Raw genomic sequence first — 13,822 nt, forward strand, 5'->3', positions numbered from 1 at the left:
TACCACTCCCAGAGATAGCAACAGAGGAAAATCATTTTTAGAAATTAAAAGCAGTTTTCCATTTCTTAGTTTCAAGTATCTATTTTTGAAAAAGCATCCCCTTTTTCAGCTTTGTTAAAAATAGCAAAGGAATAGCTAAGCATTTATGCCTTAAACAAAACCATTACAAGACACAAATTACACAGATCTGTGAACTGAAATACACACACTTTGCATATGAAAAAAGGAATCAGACCTGTACTTTTTGGAAAAATTCCTCCCCTTGCTGTGTTACTATGCACTTTCTAAGAACATACCTTCCTGCTGCACCTACACATACAAGTCAGACTTGCATTTGAACAAACTGCAACTAACTGACCAACGGACCATTTACGTTAGCCGTTGCCCATTTCACTTAGGCACCTACAATTACTTGTAGGTATCATACTTTTAGAAGTAACAGAACGTATAATTTCTGTAAACTTTATTGTCTTAATAGTATTAACACACATTTGCCAATTATTTTTTTTGCGAATATATCAATTCTCTTAGGTTCTTGTTTTTTCCAAGAAGTCAACAAACAGAAAACAGGAAGAACTTCAAGACAGTCTTTCATCCATACTCTCACATAAGGCAAGACTAACTATATTCAAACAAATCCTGACTGTTGTTAATCCCATATATTCTGTAAACCAATGACAAAATAAATTCTTTTAATTCAATGCTCAAGTACCCTTAAAATGTCAAGCTTTTCCTAATGATTAACCTATATCTTCCCTGCTGCACTTCAGGCACAGCAAACACAGGTAATTATATGAATATGTAAAACACAGTCATGAAGACTTAAGTCTCACCCCAGTCTTTTATCTTCTGAAGTAAGTGGACTTACTCTCTAAATTTACTTCATAGGCCACATTTTCTAGACCTTTAAATTGCTTTCCTTCTGAAGTCTACTTGGTGTAGGGCCCACAGACTGGATAAAGTATTCCAGCTCAGGTCTAACAGGAACCAGCTGAAATGAAGGTGTTAGTTCACAACTTACATGCGAACACTGCAGTAAAAAAAACCTTGGATTTTGACATTATCAACTCATACCGGATCACAAACCCAACAGAAACCTTAGGTTGTTTGTGAATTATTTCTAGAGTGCTCCTGCCTAGTTAGTCATATCTATCCTATATTTGGGTCATTGAGTAAAACCACAAAGTCTAATGCTTACATTTGTGCTTACATCAACTGCTTCCTGTTTATTGTATTTCTCCAACTTGTAAAAATCTTTCTGAATTCTATTTCTACTCTCCAAAATACCTGTAACCTCTCTATTCCATTTAAGAGTATCACCAAGCTATAAAATTCATCTTTTTCACAATACAAAGTGCAAAACCTAAGTTTTAAGACCTACTTTAATTTGGGAAAATGCAATGAGACTGGCAAAGAAGCTATCTCACATGCTTTACCATGAAAAGCAGAACAGAGCTTTAACTAAAGAACATATTCATCAAGCTCCATCTTGCAAGATTAGAGTCTTCCCCTTCGTTGCAAGTGCTTCAGAATGAAAAGAAACTCTGCAGTTTTGACGTCAAAGATGACACTTTGCAAATGTGTGTGAAATCCACTTGCCTTTGCTGCGCGCATTAAAATTTCCCTTTCTTGTTCATCTTTACGCTGCTTTTCTATTTGATCAAGTTGTTCAAAGAACTTGAGCTGTGCCCGAACATCACTTGCTTGTTCGTATCTTTCATCATCCTGAAAACACAGCAAATATGTTTCTCATTACATTTCTTAAAAACAAAGCTGTTAGCTTGTACTGTACTGTAGAAGAACGTATACATTTAAAGCTCAAATGTTCACTTTATCTTTTTCAAACAAATAGCAAGTGTATATTTACACCAGTCAAACCAGCTAGATTTCTTAAAAGCATTTTGTTCTATTCCATGAATCATCAGATTTTGACTTCTAAACTAATATCATCACAGCTTTAACCTCACAAACATATTTCACAGAGCTGTGGGGTTTTTTCAATGCTGTTTAGGCATTTGCATCTATTAAGAACACACATCTGTCAGATAGCAGTCTCCTGAGAATTCCAAGAAGTGCTTTTATCTGCCTATCTGATTGTGCAATCACTCAGACTCTAAACATTTGACATAATAAAAGGGAGGGCACAGTTTCTCTGCATTTGTTTTGAAAACATTTTGTATATGCAAGCTGAAGAGTTCTAGTCATCCATGTGTATTAATATCTTAATATAAGACGAATCAGTCAAAGAGAATAAACAACCTAACTTCACAGAATGAAGAACACGTGAACTCACGCATTACAACCAACACGATAGCCTGCTGAATTTGTGCAATTTTGCCATTTTATTTGTGCAATTAAATACAGTTACCTTGTAAGAAATATTCTTTTGTTGAGCAGTCTCTGATAGTTTTTCCACGAGGTTTTGTAGTCTTTGTTGTGTAGCATGTGATACGTAGCTAACTACATCAGGATGGATTTCTGTTATTCCGTGTTTTTTACCTATGATCAGGACAGAAGTCAGTTGTAAAAAATGATTTTACAATACAGCTAAACGTGTAGCTAATCTCAGCCACGGAAATTTAAATGCTGTTTGCAAAATAAGGCTTTCAGGTATTTCTCAGACAAGCATTAAACAGGAAATGGCATAGAAAAATTTACATCAGCTTAACAAAATTACAATCTATTAATAAATGCTGTATACTACAGTATAACATATAACTGAAGAATGCTTTTTGTTCTACCATCAATTCTAAACTAGTGTTTCTGGATTTATTTTTTAAAAAACAAATGTAGTTATTTTTGTTACGCCTTATCAGCTTATACAGTCAGAATTTTAACCAGGTCCAGTAATTTTGATGTTAAATTGCCATCATTTTACAAAGCAATTCTATAGGTTTGCCATCCCTTAACACTATTCTACTTTCATAAGCTGAATGATTGCCCACAAGCATCAGAATATACAAAATAACTGACTCCAGCAACTTTAAACTATTCAAATCAATTTCTATGGAAAATGTCCTCAATTAAACCCAAGACTAGTAAAATTTGTTTATTAAAGTTCAAGAAAAATTAACATACCTATTTCTAATATCCTTCTTTGTAAAGGTGCTGGGAAAAGGAAGGTTTCATCTTTACAGGACCTTGTTAATGTGCCCACTAGCTCAGAGTTTGTTGCCAATATCCGAGCACTTTCTTCTGACAGGTTGACTCCAGCCATTGATGCAACATCATTAATGTCATCATCATCCCTTAAGAAAGGAAAACTCATTATAATCATAACATTTAGTGTTTATCTGCACACACTGCTACAATACTACAGCTGCATATAATGAATTCCACAGTAAACTTGAATACTTTATTTCATCTTTGCATTTTATTTGCTATTGTTATATAATAAAATAAAACTAACATAATTTGATTCCAAAGAGCACTAAGAGTATTTTTGCAGTTTTGTACTTCCTTTTTTCTCATGATCCTTTCTTACATAATGTTTCAACACCAGACACATCACTACCACAAAACAATAATAAACTGCACTCATCACTGTAAGACAGGCTGTACATCCGAATAACCTGAGCAGAGTTGGGAGGAGTGAAGGAATGAATTCTATTTGCTTGTCCAGGCAGGAATTGTTTGTGAGGTTTGATATATATCCTTAGTGCCAGCTAAATGCTAAAACCAGTCTGGCACAAGTATGTCCACAGCTGTTTGTTAGAGTCATTATTAAAGTAGCAAACCTGCCCACAGAAAATACAGCTCTAGTTCTTGCGAGTTTACCCAGCCTGATTCAGCACCACTGGAGTACACAGAAAGGTTCCCACTGAGTTCAGACTGAGTGCAGCAGGCTGCCCAGGCAGCACAAGCACAGAGAAGCATATGGTTCCTCACCTAAAAGAGCCTCCCCCAGGTTCTTTCAGTTTATTCTTCTGAGCAGCAGCTACTTGTGTCGAAACAGTGGCAATAGCTTTGTTTCCAGGTAATACTGCTGGTTTTACCACAGGTACTGCAAAACAAAAGACAAGATTTGTACTCCATCAAATTTGTATGACAGTTCAGATACACAAGCCAGTCATGGGTAGTAATGGCAATAGGTCTGGTGCAAAGACTTTACCTCTATAGTTTCTGTCAGCATTACACCCATCTAAAACAGGATCCTCCCACACAATTCCAGTACCCAAACAATTTCTCTGACTGTAAATGCTGCCCTGACATATGTGTATTCCCAGCCACTACGGCACTATGCACTGAAGATTTTAGCACTAATACAACAGCCTTCATACAGGTGCAGGGCACTTAAGAACTGACATTCATAAACCAGACTTCAGTTAATGCTATCAAATATAGCATATACCATGTATCGTGACCTCTTACCTGTCTGAAGTTGATTCAGTTGAATTTGAGGAGTAGTGAGCATAATACGACTATGTGGTTGCCGCAACGCTACCATTGGTGTCTGTGTCAACGTTACCTGTGGAGGCCTTATCAATGCCCCTGCTTTTTGAGACTGCTGGATAACCTGCAAATAATAAGAAAAAAAGAACTGTAAACAAACTGAGAAATAACTAAGGTGAAGAATCAGGTGCAAAGAACAAACCCTAACAATCAACGTGTAAGTTGTGATCTTAACACATCTGTTCATTGATCTAGAATCAGCACATTTTAAGGTATTTAAAAGTTTCTTTAGATAATTTATACCTTACAGGAAAACTAATATTCCACTTTCTGTGATACAAAAAAGAAATCCGTATTTCTTTTTTGTATTTCTATTAAAAAAACGTATTTCTATTAAAAAAACCCAAACCAAAACAACAAACATCTAAAATCACAAAGGTCCAGTTAAAACTTTCTACATGCGGTTTCTACATTAGAGATACAGAGGCAAACTGGATCTGCCTGAACAAACTCTAGAACTAAAAATAATAGAGACATGATAAAGATAATCCAGCTGGTTCTACATATGCTGTTTTCATCTGGAACCAGCATAAGCTACAGCTGTGTAGCTTTGTACTATGGGATCGTTAGGTTAGACTGAGTCTCAGGCAACTGTAGCCATACTGCTTCTGAACGCGAACTCATAAAAGTAGGGTTACATCGCAATGCTCCAATCAGAGCTATTTATCCAAACTTGTCCTCTGGCCTCAACTAGTTTTCAGAAACTTACTTTCAAACTACTATAAAAAAATCTACCAACTCTGCCTATTTTGCAAGCTCCATTTCTATAACTCTGCAAGTCTTTCTTTTGCTACTTTTGCTACTATTTTATATATTTAAGTTAAAGGCCAAATTAATTTCTTGTAAATCCAGCACTAATTAGTCAATGTTCAGTTTTTATTCCTTCCCTAGGTTCCTAATCTCGTTCTATAATACCTAGGTTAGAAAGGCAGGAAGACCAATATAATCACTAGTTTTTCTCTCAAGGTAAGTGAAAACTATCTGTGGATTGACAAAAGAGATCTCTCCATTTTATATGAAAATTTCTGGACAGAGCAGCTCAGATGAATGCCAAATGTTCTACAGGGAACACTGAAGTAAGCAAAAAACCCCTAGTTAATTTAATAATGTATACTAATTAATACACATCCTAGAAAAAGCTTACACTCAGACACTGCTTTGCTATGAGAAGAGGAAAAAAAGGTGCTGTACATTATACTGTTCTTATTTGGTTTATGTGCAGGCCTGAGAAAGCTATTCTCTCTCCTCTTTTGGGGTAATCTGTTGTTAGACTTAAATGAGGAATGAAAGATCCTCCAGAACACTGCTTTCTCATGGATATGCAGTGATTGAGACAATCTGCCAATATTTCATGCTAAAATAGGAAATAATATAGTACTTTAATCAAGAATGGATTTTAAATTATACTTTTTTTTCCTTAGTATCTAGTTTCTCTAAAGAGGTCAAAGATCTCCGATTGAGCTAAATCACCAATTTAAGAAGAAAAGCCACTGTATTATCAAAAAAACCCTGTGCAATAACAGATGATGCACTTCAGTTGACATACCAGTGGTGTAGACTGCCCTTGTTTACTAACACCAACTTGTGTAGGCTGAGTTAGGCTGATTACAGGTTGTTGGAGAGTACTCGTTACAGTTGCAGTTGCCTTCCCTGCTGTGCGCTGAACTGAGGAGCTTAGAAGCACAGCCGCAGATGGAATTGTTGCTATCGTTGCTTGCGTTGTTGGCTGTTGCTGTTGACTTTGTTGAATGAAAGCTGCAGAATCTGGTGTTAACTGTCTCAAGGCAGGTAAACTCCTCTGAAAAAAGGAAAGGAAGGAGAATTTTGCTTGAATATTTTAATCCTAGATCACACAGGAAAACATTAATTGTAAAAAGCAAAGCATTTCATTTCAGCCCATTGTATCGGTCTGCGTGCACCTGAGAAAACATGATAGCGCACACAGAAATAAGATGCTACTTCACATTTAAAGCTAGACAGAGTGACAGTACCTTTCGTTGTGGAAGCTGGGTTATGCAAGCCCATCTGGAACCCCTGGTATGTATTTAACAATCCAAGCCCATGCTGCCTTCCTCGATTGTTTTCCTACATACATATCAAGCTATAACATGTGATGGCTTAAAAGACGTACTGGAACACCGGTGAAGATTTCAGAACAGCTCAACAGAGACAGGTGTTTTACCAGATTCTTACATTAGTTGTTTTCTATGGTAACAATTTTTGTCTTCATGAACAGCTCAAGGTTGAACGAGCATTTAAGAACCCAGAAATGTCAACACACACCTACAACTATATCCCTTAATCATACCTTAGTCAAGCAGAGTTATACTCTTACCATACAGTGATGTTGTACTTTCTCTGATTTTCAGATGATAAATGTTTTGGAATAAACATTACTTTGACATGTGTCCAATTACTATGAAATTTATGACAAATGGAATTTATCATTGAGAGGTGACAAATTTCCTGTTTGTCCATACAGACAGGTATACAGCACAGGCAAAAGCATATGAGTTTGTCCAGAAGGTACAGTTTTCTGTATCATTCAATCCCTTGTTTTCTTTCCAAGACTAAAAAGAGGATAATAAATCAATTCATAGGTTTGGTGCCATGGAAAGAAACTGCTTATAAGTCATAGAACAAAAACTTTTCAGATTTCTCAAAAGAGCTACGATGTGACACTATTACATTATTGTCTGTGCCAATGAATCATACTAACAAACTCTTGGAACAAAAAGGCAGAAATATTTTTTAAGGGAGCAAAAGTCTAGCCAGGCACCACTTAAAACTTCCATTTACACCATTTTGGAATTCCATCTATACTGGTAAAAGATGTGCTTGTGTTCATTGCTGCTGATACATAAGCACAGAAATATACAAGGACTAGTGAACACAAGTTACCTTCAGGAAAGGCACAAGGTAAGGTTGAGGTGAAGAATTAAGTTCTCTGTACAGCCTACTGGTAAAGTCTTCTGCTTCAATCTTTCCATCCTTCAAAACAGAAAATCCAAATGAACAAACTTGTAGAAATTAACTTCTACAGATATTCAACACCAAAAAAAATGTAAGACGTAATTTATTGAAAATAAGTGGTTTTATCATCCCTCACTATTTTTAGTTATCAATAGCTTTATGGTGGTAACTGATTTTACTCCAAGTTTCAACTAGTAAGACCTACAGTCCCATCTTTCCTTTTCTTCTTCCTGTCTTTCAGTCAATTTTAAGAAACATCTTCAGTTGTTCTCACCATTCCTGTAATGTCCTATCTATAGATCAAAGAGCCAGGTGGAACCTACAGGAATACTTCATGCGACCTGCAATCAGCCACCTATCAATTACTCAGAACAGCCGGGCAGCCCCATCTCTGGTGGTCTCTTTTCCAGAAGTACTATAGTTCCTCCATTTCAAATAACTAAAGTTGTACCCATCACATGCTCAAAAGGCAGATGTCTCTCACAAAGCTAAATGAATATCCCTCATGGGAAGATATACTTCGAATTTTGGTCTTGTGACAACCTCTGGTTATGATGTGATAACAACTGGAATATGCAGCTCTACCTTAACTTAAAGGTTGCTAACAACTAGGCTAAGCAATACTAGTACTCATTCTATAAATATTAAGTATGTCAAGCTTTTACATTAGCTTCAGATAATATTATTTTTTTTGTAAAAACTTGTTGTGATTTCCTACACTCAGCTACTGCACTAGCTGTAGTGTCTTCCCTCAAGAACATAATTCATCTTTTTTTTTTATTCACTGTTTTATCAATAAAAAATGTAGAATTTAAAATCACCATTTAGATTACTTGCACCTCAATTTAACTCACGTTCTCATGCATGAAATGTCTCATTTACAAGCTTGAAGGAAAATTTATGCATATATTTTAATTCAGAAGAAGTGGAGTTTCAATTTGATTTATCTCAGATTTTATAATCTCCCTCCTCTCCAAAAAAACCCCCTCCATTTGAGTCTAAATTTGCCCAGATGCTGTTTCTTAAAACTGTTAATGAACTTTTCTTACCAGCAGGTTCTGTACCAATTCTTTCACGTTAGCCGCAGTCTCTGAAGACTGTTTTCCAGATGATGCCAGTTTTATTAATGTGGACAGAAAGTTTTTGCATTTCTTCACATTTTCCATAGTTTCCTGTTACGGGAGGAGAAGGGGTAGAAGGGAAACAGTCAGAGAAGGGAAGATAAACTCTTTTTAATACATGATCTGACGATATACTCTGAGAAATGAAGTCCTTCAGTTCATCACTGCAGAATGTTATTTATAGATTCGTGTCCCTCACCGCTTAAGACATAATCAGACTGAAATTATTATTTTGCTTCATACATATGTATTGTACATTTTTGTTATCAAAATTTAATAAATTATGATTCTTAATGAAGTTAGGAAACACCAAGTATTTTAAGAATGGCACACTACGTATGGGAAAATACACGTTTTAGCAGGACAACAAATAGCAAAGCTCCTGCTTCCCAGTGCATAGCATAGTGCACAGATTCTCCCTGTTGTGCAGTCCTGGAAACACGCATCTTGGATGAGTCAGTGCCAACTTCTTATCCCTTCTCATACTGATTCTACTCTGCAGTACTGAACAATTCACTTTTCTATAAGATACAGCTAATACATTTTAAAAAAAAAGAGGAGTGCTTTACAAACTGTTACAGAAATCAAGATTAATACTTTGACAGCCATCAAAATTCAAGTGACCTGTGTTCACACTTTGTAAATTATATGGTTCTACTAAAAGTTTACCTTTTCAAGACCAATAGTTCACAGAACTCCTGCATCTTTACTACTCTCTACTCCGATCTGTGTTTAGGTGTGTGTATATATATAAGTATGTATATACATACACGCACACAGGGTGCGTGTATACATATACACGCATACATATATGTACCAAACATCACATACACACTAGTTATGTGAATGACCAAAAAAAGATTCTAAAAGCACTCAGTATCTTACTGTGGCAGCAGTGGAGGTTGCAGTTGTTCCTTGCACTGTTCTCTGAGGAGTTCCAGTTTGTACAGCTGTTGCTGTCCCCAACGTAGTTGTTTGTGCAGTACCACCCAGAACAATCTGAGGCTGCAGAGAATATAAACATAAGATTATTTTACTTGGAACATAGTAAAATCTGTTTTCCTGAACCATCAAACAGAAACTGAGCCACAGGACAGTAGAACATCTTTCACAGCTACTATAAAAAGAAGTTACTAATCTGCCATCTGTTGCAGTGGAAAGAAAGAGCCACCAGATGGCACAAAACACTACACATTCAAAACTGAAATCCTAAAAGTTGATTAAGAATTGCACGATTTTTGGTTACTGGATAAAATGGCAAAATATTACCACAAACATACCCTCATACACTGTGGTTTCAAAACACAATTAAAATGAGTGCTAAATTTCTGTGAATGCGATAGCTTTTTTTGCCTGTTCCCTCAAATGCCACTTTCAAAGGGAGGAATTTCTAAAAAGGCACAACGGACACAAAAGCTCAGGTCTTATATCTAGGTCTTTTTGATGAACAACGGCACAAAACATTTTTCTAGTTTTGTAGACAAGCTGGTAATTCAAAGCAGGAATACTACCTTTAAAGAATCAACATCGTAAACAAGAACTTTTCACGTACGCAGTTCATTCATGGACTTCCAACACAGTCTAATTACTAATGACAACCCAGTCAGAGATAGTAATTCTTACCAAGCTAAAGCTAGCTCTCAGAATTTTAACAAATCATTTGTAAACTTGCTCTTTATATAAAGATGCACAAGAAAAGAGGCTGCAGTGATGCCAAAGCTAACCTTCACTGGTATTTTGGGAGACAGAAAAGGAGACAAGGATTTAATTTGTCTCATTTTTTGAAATGAGGATAAATTAAGTCCATGGTATACTCATTACAGCAAAGAATACACAGATGGAATGATTTTTTTTTGTCCAGTATAACAGCAGTGCAAATTAAGGAGACTCAGTTAGGTAAATTAACTCTTAGATCTGAAAAGATCACTGGCATAGGCAAAGGCGCTCTGAGGGGAAAAAGGTTAACTGGATGTAGAGCAAAACCTGCATGTTTTAAATTAAAACTCTCTAATCCTGTCTACTCAAAGGATGAAGAAAGCACAATAACACAGATTAGGCAACAGCAATCATATTCTATCACTGTTGCCTAGAAGTCATGTGGAGAATTTCACACTTTTGCACTGTGTTTTAAACTCACACCACCACCCCTCAAAAACACCAACAAATCTACAAGAAAGCCTATCATTAATACAGGCCAGGCTATTAGAAGAGTGCCCACATACTAAGACACCACTATTTATCCTTGAGTTATCAGAATCTCCCTAAGTACATAGATCAAAGCAGGGACTCGTGTAAGAGGGAGAAGGCTTGTGAAAGAGAAGGCTACCAGTGCAGTCTTTTTTTGTAATTGTAAATTTTGCTGCAGAATTCAGAGGACTACAGATCCATCACAGGAATAACATCACAGCTCCAAATCCAAAGGGAATTGGTGTCACTTTCTTGAAGCAGAAAGCATAAAGGCATTTTGTTTTAGTTAGTTCTGTGATTATACAAACTAAGGATACCTTTAAATATATATGCATATAGGTATAATATGAAATAATAATAATATACATATAAAAAAATTATACATATACATCCAAAATATAAAGTAATTTGAGATCTGCAAATGTTTTAGAAAGGATAATCCAAAATACATTTAGCAATTGCTAAATGCACTTAGCAATTACATTTCCTGTATTTCTGGCAGTCTAAAGCAGGTTTTCAGCTTATCTTAACAACTGATGTATCCCACATATACATTACTTTTCTACAAACTCACTTGCACAACAGGAGGACGCTGTAGCGTTGTTGTGGGTTGCACTGTTGTTTGAGCCTGAGACACTTGCTTGATAATAGTAGTTGGTGTCACCTGTCGTGCAATAATAGGCGTTCCTGGAGCCTGGGGAAGAGCAAAAAAACCAAACACATTAGATCCTATATTTAAATATAATCTACCTTATCTAGTGTTTTGTCTCTGGGTAGTTGCCATTGCTACAGGTACAAAAGAACGCATCTGGACCACTATAAAACTGTGAGAAGGACTTTTAGTCTTAACTTAATGCACTGTGATGATCTCAGTATACATATACCCATATCCACTTTTTTTTTTTAGTCTTACAATGATTCTTTGGGGAAAAGAGTTCCACACATTAACCATACATGGTCTTGAATGGTGTTTATATTAAACAGTTTTAAACTTCATGCCATTCAGCTAGGTGAAAATATTTTTGATGAGTAACAGCCAAACTGTAACAGAATTAGGAACAAAACGCAATGCCTATGCCACGTGGAAGAGCCTGTATAGCATCAGGTTGATCAATGGTTTCTTCAAGTCACTAACATCATACCTTACTTTCTGGTGTATTCTTCACAGGAAAAAAAATCTTACAGTTTTTAACACTACAAATTACTGAACTAACCTGCACTGTCGATATCTGCACTGGAGGAGCACTGGTAGGTGTAGCAGGACGAGGAGTCATAGTATTTTGAGGCTGAGACTGGGCGTGTGCCTGTGCTTGCATCTGCGCCAAGGCTTGTTGAGGGATCATCAGCAACTGCCCATTCTCACTACGCACAAGGACCATGCCTGTTAAAAAAGAAATTGGTCAAGAAAACACACATCCTTTTCAATACAAAATAACATATTTTTTCAGGTTTTTTTAATCCAAGTTGGACACATATGGAATTAATGTACTGTTGAAGGACTACACGGCTAACAAAAGTGGTTTAGAATAAAAGCAAAATACCTAGCTGCATTATCACATTTTGTATAGAATACCTTAATTGCAGAAATACTCTTTCTCTATCAAAATGCTCATATGGCACGCCTCAGAACACACAATGAGTCGTATTTGCCCCAACCAAAAAATTCCATGTGACTAGAGGTTAAAATTAGCAATCATGTAAAAAATCCTACCTGCTCTTTACTAAGAAATATGTTTTATGAAACACTGCAAATAAAAGAAAATCTTGTCATTAGGCAAGATTCCTGTTAGTTTTTCTTTAAGGCGGGGGTGGGGGGGAATAAAATCAAACATAGGTTCTACCATCAACAAGAACACAATTGTCTAAGTTCTAAATTAATTTCCCATAACAAATTTAGTAATGAAAGTGGCTATAAAATCATAATCTTTCTCATGTGCATCTGCAACAGACTGCATTGTGCCATGTTACACCCCAAAAGAAAAATAGAATGGAGAGGGAAATTAGGCAGTCATTCCCTGCTCAGTCACTCAGTTCAATACACTTAACCCCACTGGGTGGGTAGCTATAGGGAACCAGATTTTAACAGGCAGATTTTCAGATGATAGTCTCTCTTTCTTGAAGGCACAAACAGGATCTGGACAACATGAACTGTTTTTCAAGAGCTCATTCATTCAGCATGCCTCAGTAGTCAGTTCATGAGAGCCTCAGGACCTCATCAGCTCTGAAAAAGCCACCTAAGGAAACAAACTGGGCACTCAAAATTAGTTAGCCTTTCTGAGCAACAAACTACAGGAGGGAACTTCACCATGAAAACCAGGAGGCACTACTGAAACCAGAAAGTTTTTCTTAAGTGTTGTTCAGTGAATAAGAAGCCTATACACGCTCCCCAACAATACCTGGAGATCTGGTCTATGCCATCTCAGAGCATGACTACTTCAAAAGAATCAAGCTTTTATTTGCTTTTCTATTCAGATGAAGTGCTGAAATGTTTATAAACAACACCTTAAACAGTTTTCTTGGACTGTTTGAAAATTAGTGTTAAACTGCAAAAATCCATTTACTGATTTCTACAAAAATTAGTTCAAAAGAAAACCAGATTATATTAGCTGATTTGCCCCTAATTTTTTCCTTACATTCTCTACATTAACTCTCTTCTAATGAAGCAGAGTCACACAGAGACGTTAAACTAGTTTACATCAAAAAGGTGACTTTCCATCGTGACTTTATAACAGTGTTAAGGTGGGACCGCAATGTGCTATGGACAAGAGTTATATCTAGAAAAAAATATTCTCAAACTGTTTTTCTGTAGGAAAGGAGGAAAGGGAAAGCTTATTTATAATCTTGCAGATTGTAGAAATAAATACTCTTAGTTTAGCTGTCAAGTCCAAAAAAACATTTTCCAAGCCATCCCAAAAAGAAAAGTCTTTTCTCCTATAACTTATGTAGGGAGAAGGCATTTTCATTAAAATGGAAAAGCCATACACCACCACCACAGCTTACAAGAAATTTAAAAACCTCAATAGTGAATACAGAGCTTGATCCTGTCAGCTGCTCATTAGAACCATCACTACTTTCTCACCATCAGCCTC

General features: G+C 36.3%; 1 protein-coding gene across 1 annotated transcript in view; it reads right to left on the bottom strand.

Moving 5' to 3' along the window:
* TAF4 (TAF4 RNA polymerase II, TATA box binding protein (TBP)-associated factor, 135kDa) overlaps positions 1-13,822 on the bottom strand; it is a 37,989-nt gene that overhangs the window by 5,853 nt on the left and 18,314 nt on the right. Inside the window, exons 3-13 of the mRNA XM_009326793.1 lie at positions 11,948-12,114; positions 11,308-11,427; positions 9,432-9,551; positions 8,475-8,597; positions 7,354-7,443; positions 5,999-6,250; positions 4,372-4,516; positions 3,889-4,003; positions 3,079-3,248; positions 2,369-2,499; positions 1,600-1,725 (exon numbers count right to left, since the gene is read on the bottom strand). Of these exons, the coding sequence (XP_009325068.1) occupies positions 1,600-1,725; positions 2,369-2,499; positions 3,079-3,248; positions 3,889-4,003; positions 4,372-4,516; positions 5,999-6,250; positions 7,354-7,443; positions 8,475-8,597; positions 9,432-9,551; positions 11,308-11,427; positions 11,948-12,114 (1,559 nt within the window). The remainder of the gene's footprint in view (positions 1-1,599; positions 1,726-2,368; positions 2,500-3,078; positions 3,249-3,888; positions 4,004-4,371; positions 4,517-5,998; positions 6,251-7,353; positions 7,444-8,474; positions 8,598-9,431; positions 9,552-11,307; positions 11,428-11,947; positions 12,115-13,822) is intronic.

This window comes from Pygoscelis adeliae, unplaced genomic scaffold (genome assembly GCF_000699105.1).
Source record: "Pygoscelis adeliae isolate BGI_AS28 unplaced genomic scaffold, ASM69910v1 Scaffold286, whole genome shotgun sequence".
In the NCBI taxonomy this organism is placed as follows: Eukaryota; Metazoa; Chordata; class Aves; order Sphenisciformes; family Spheniscidae; genus Pygoscelis; species Pygoscelis adeliae.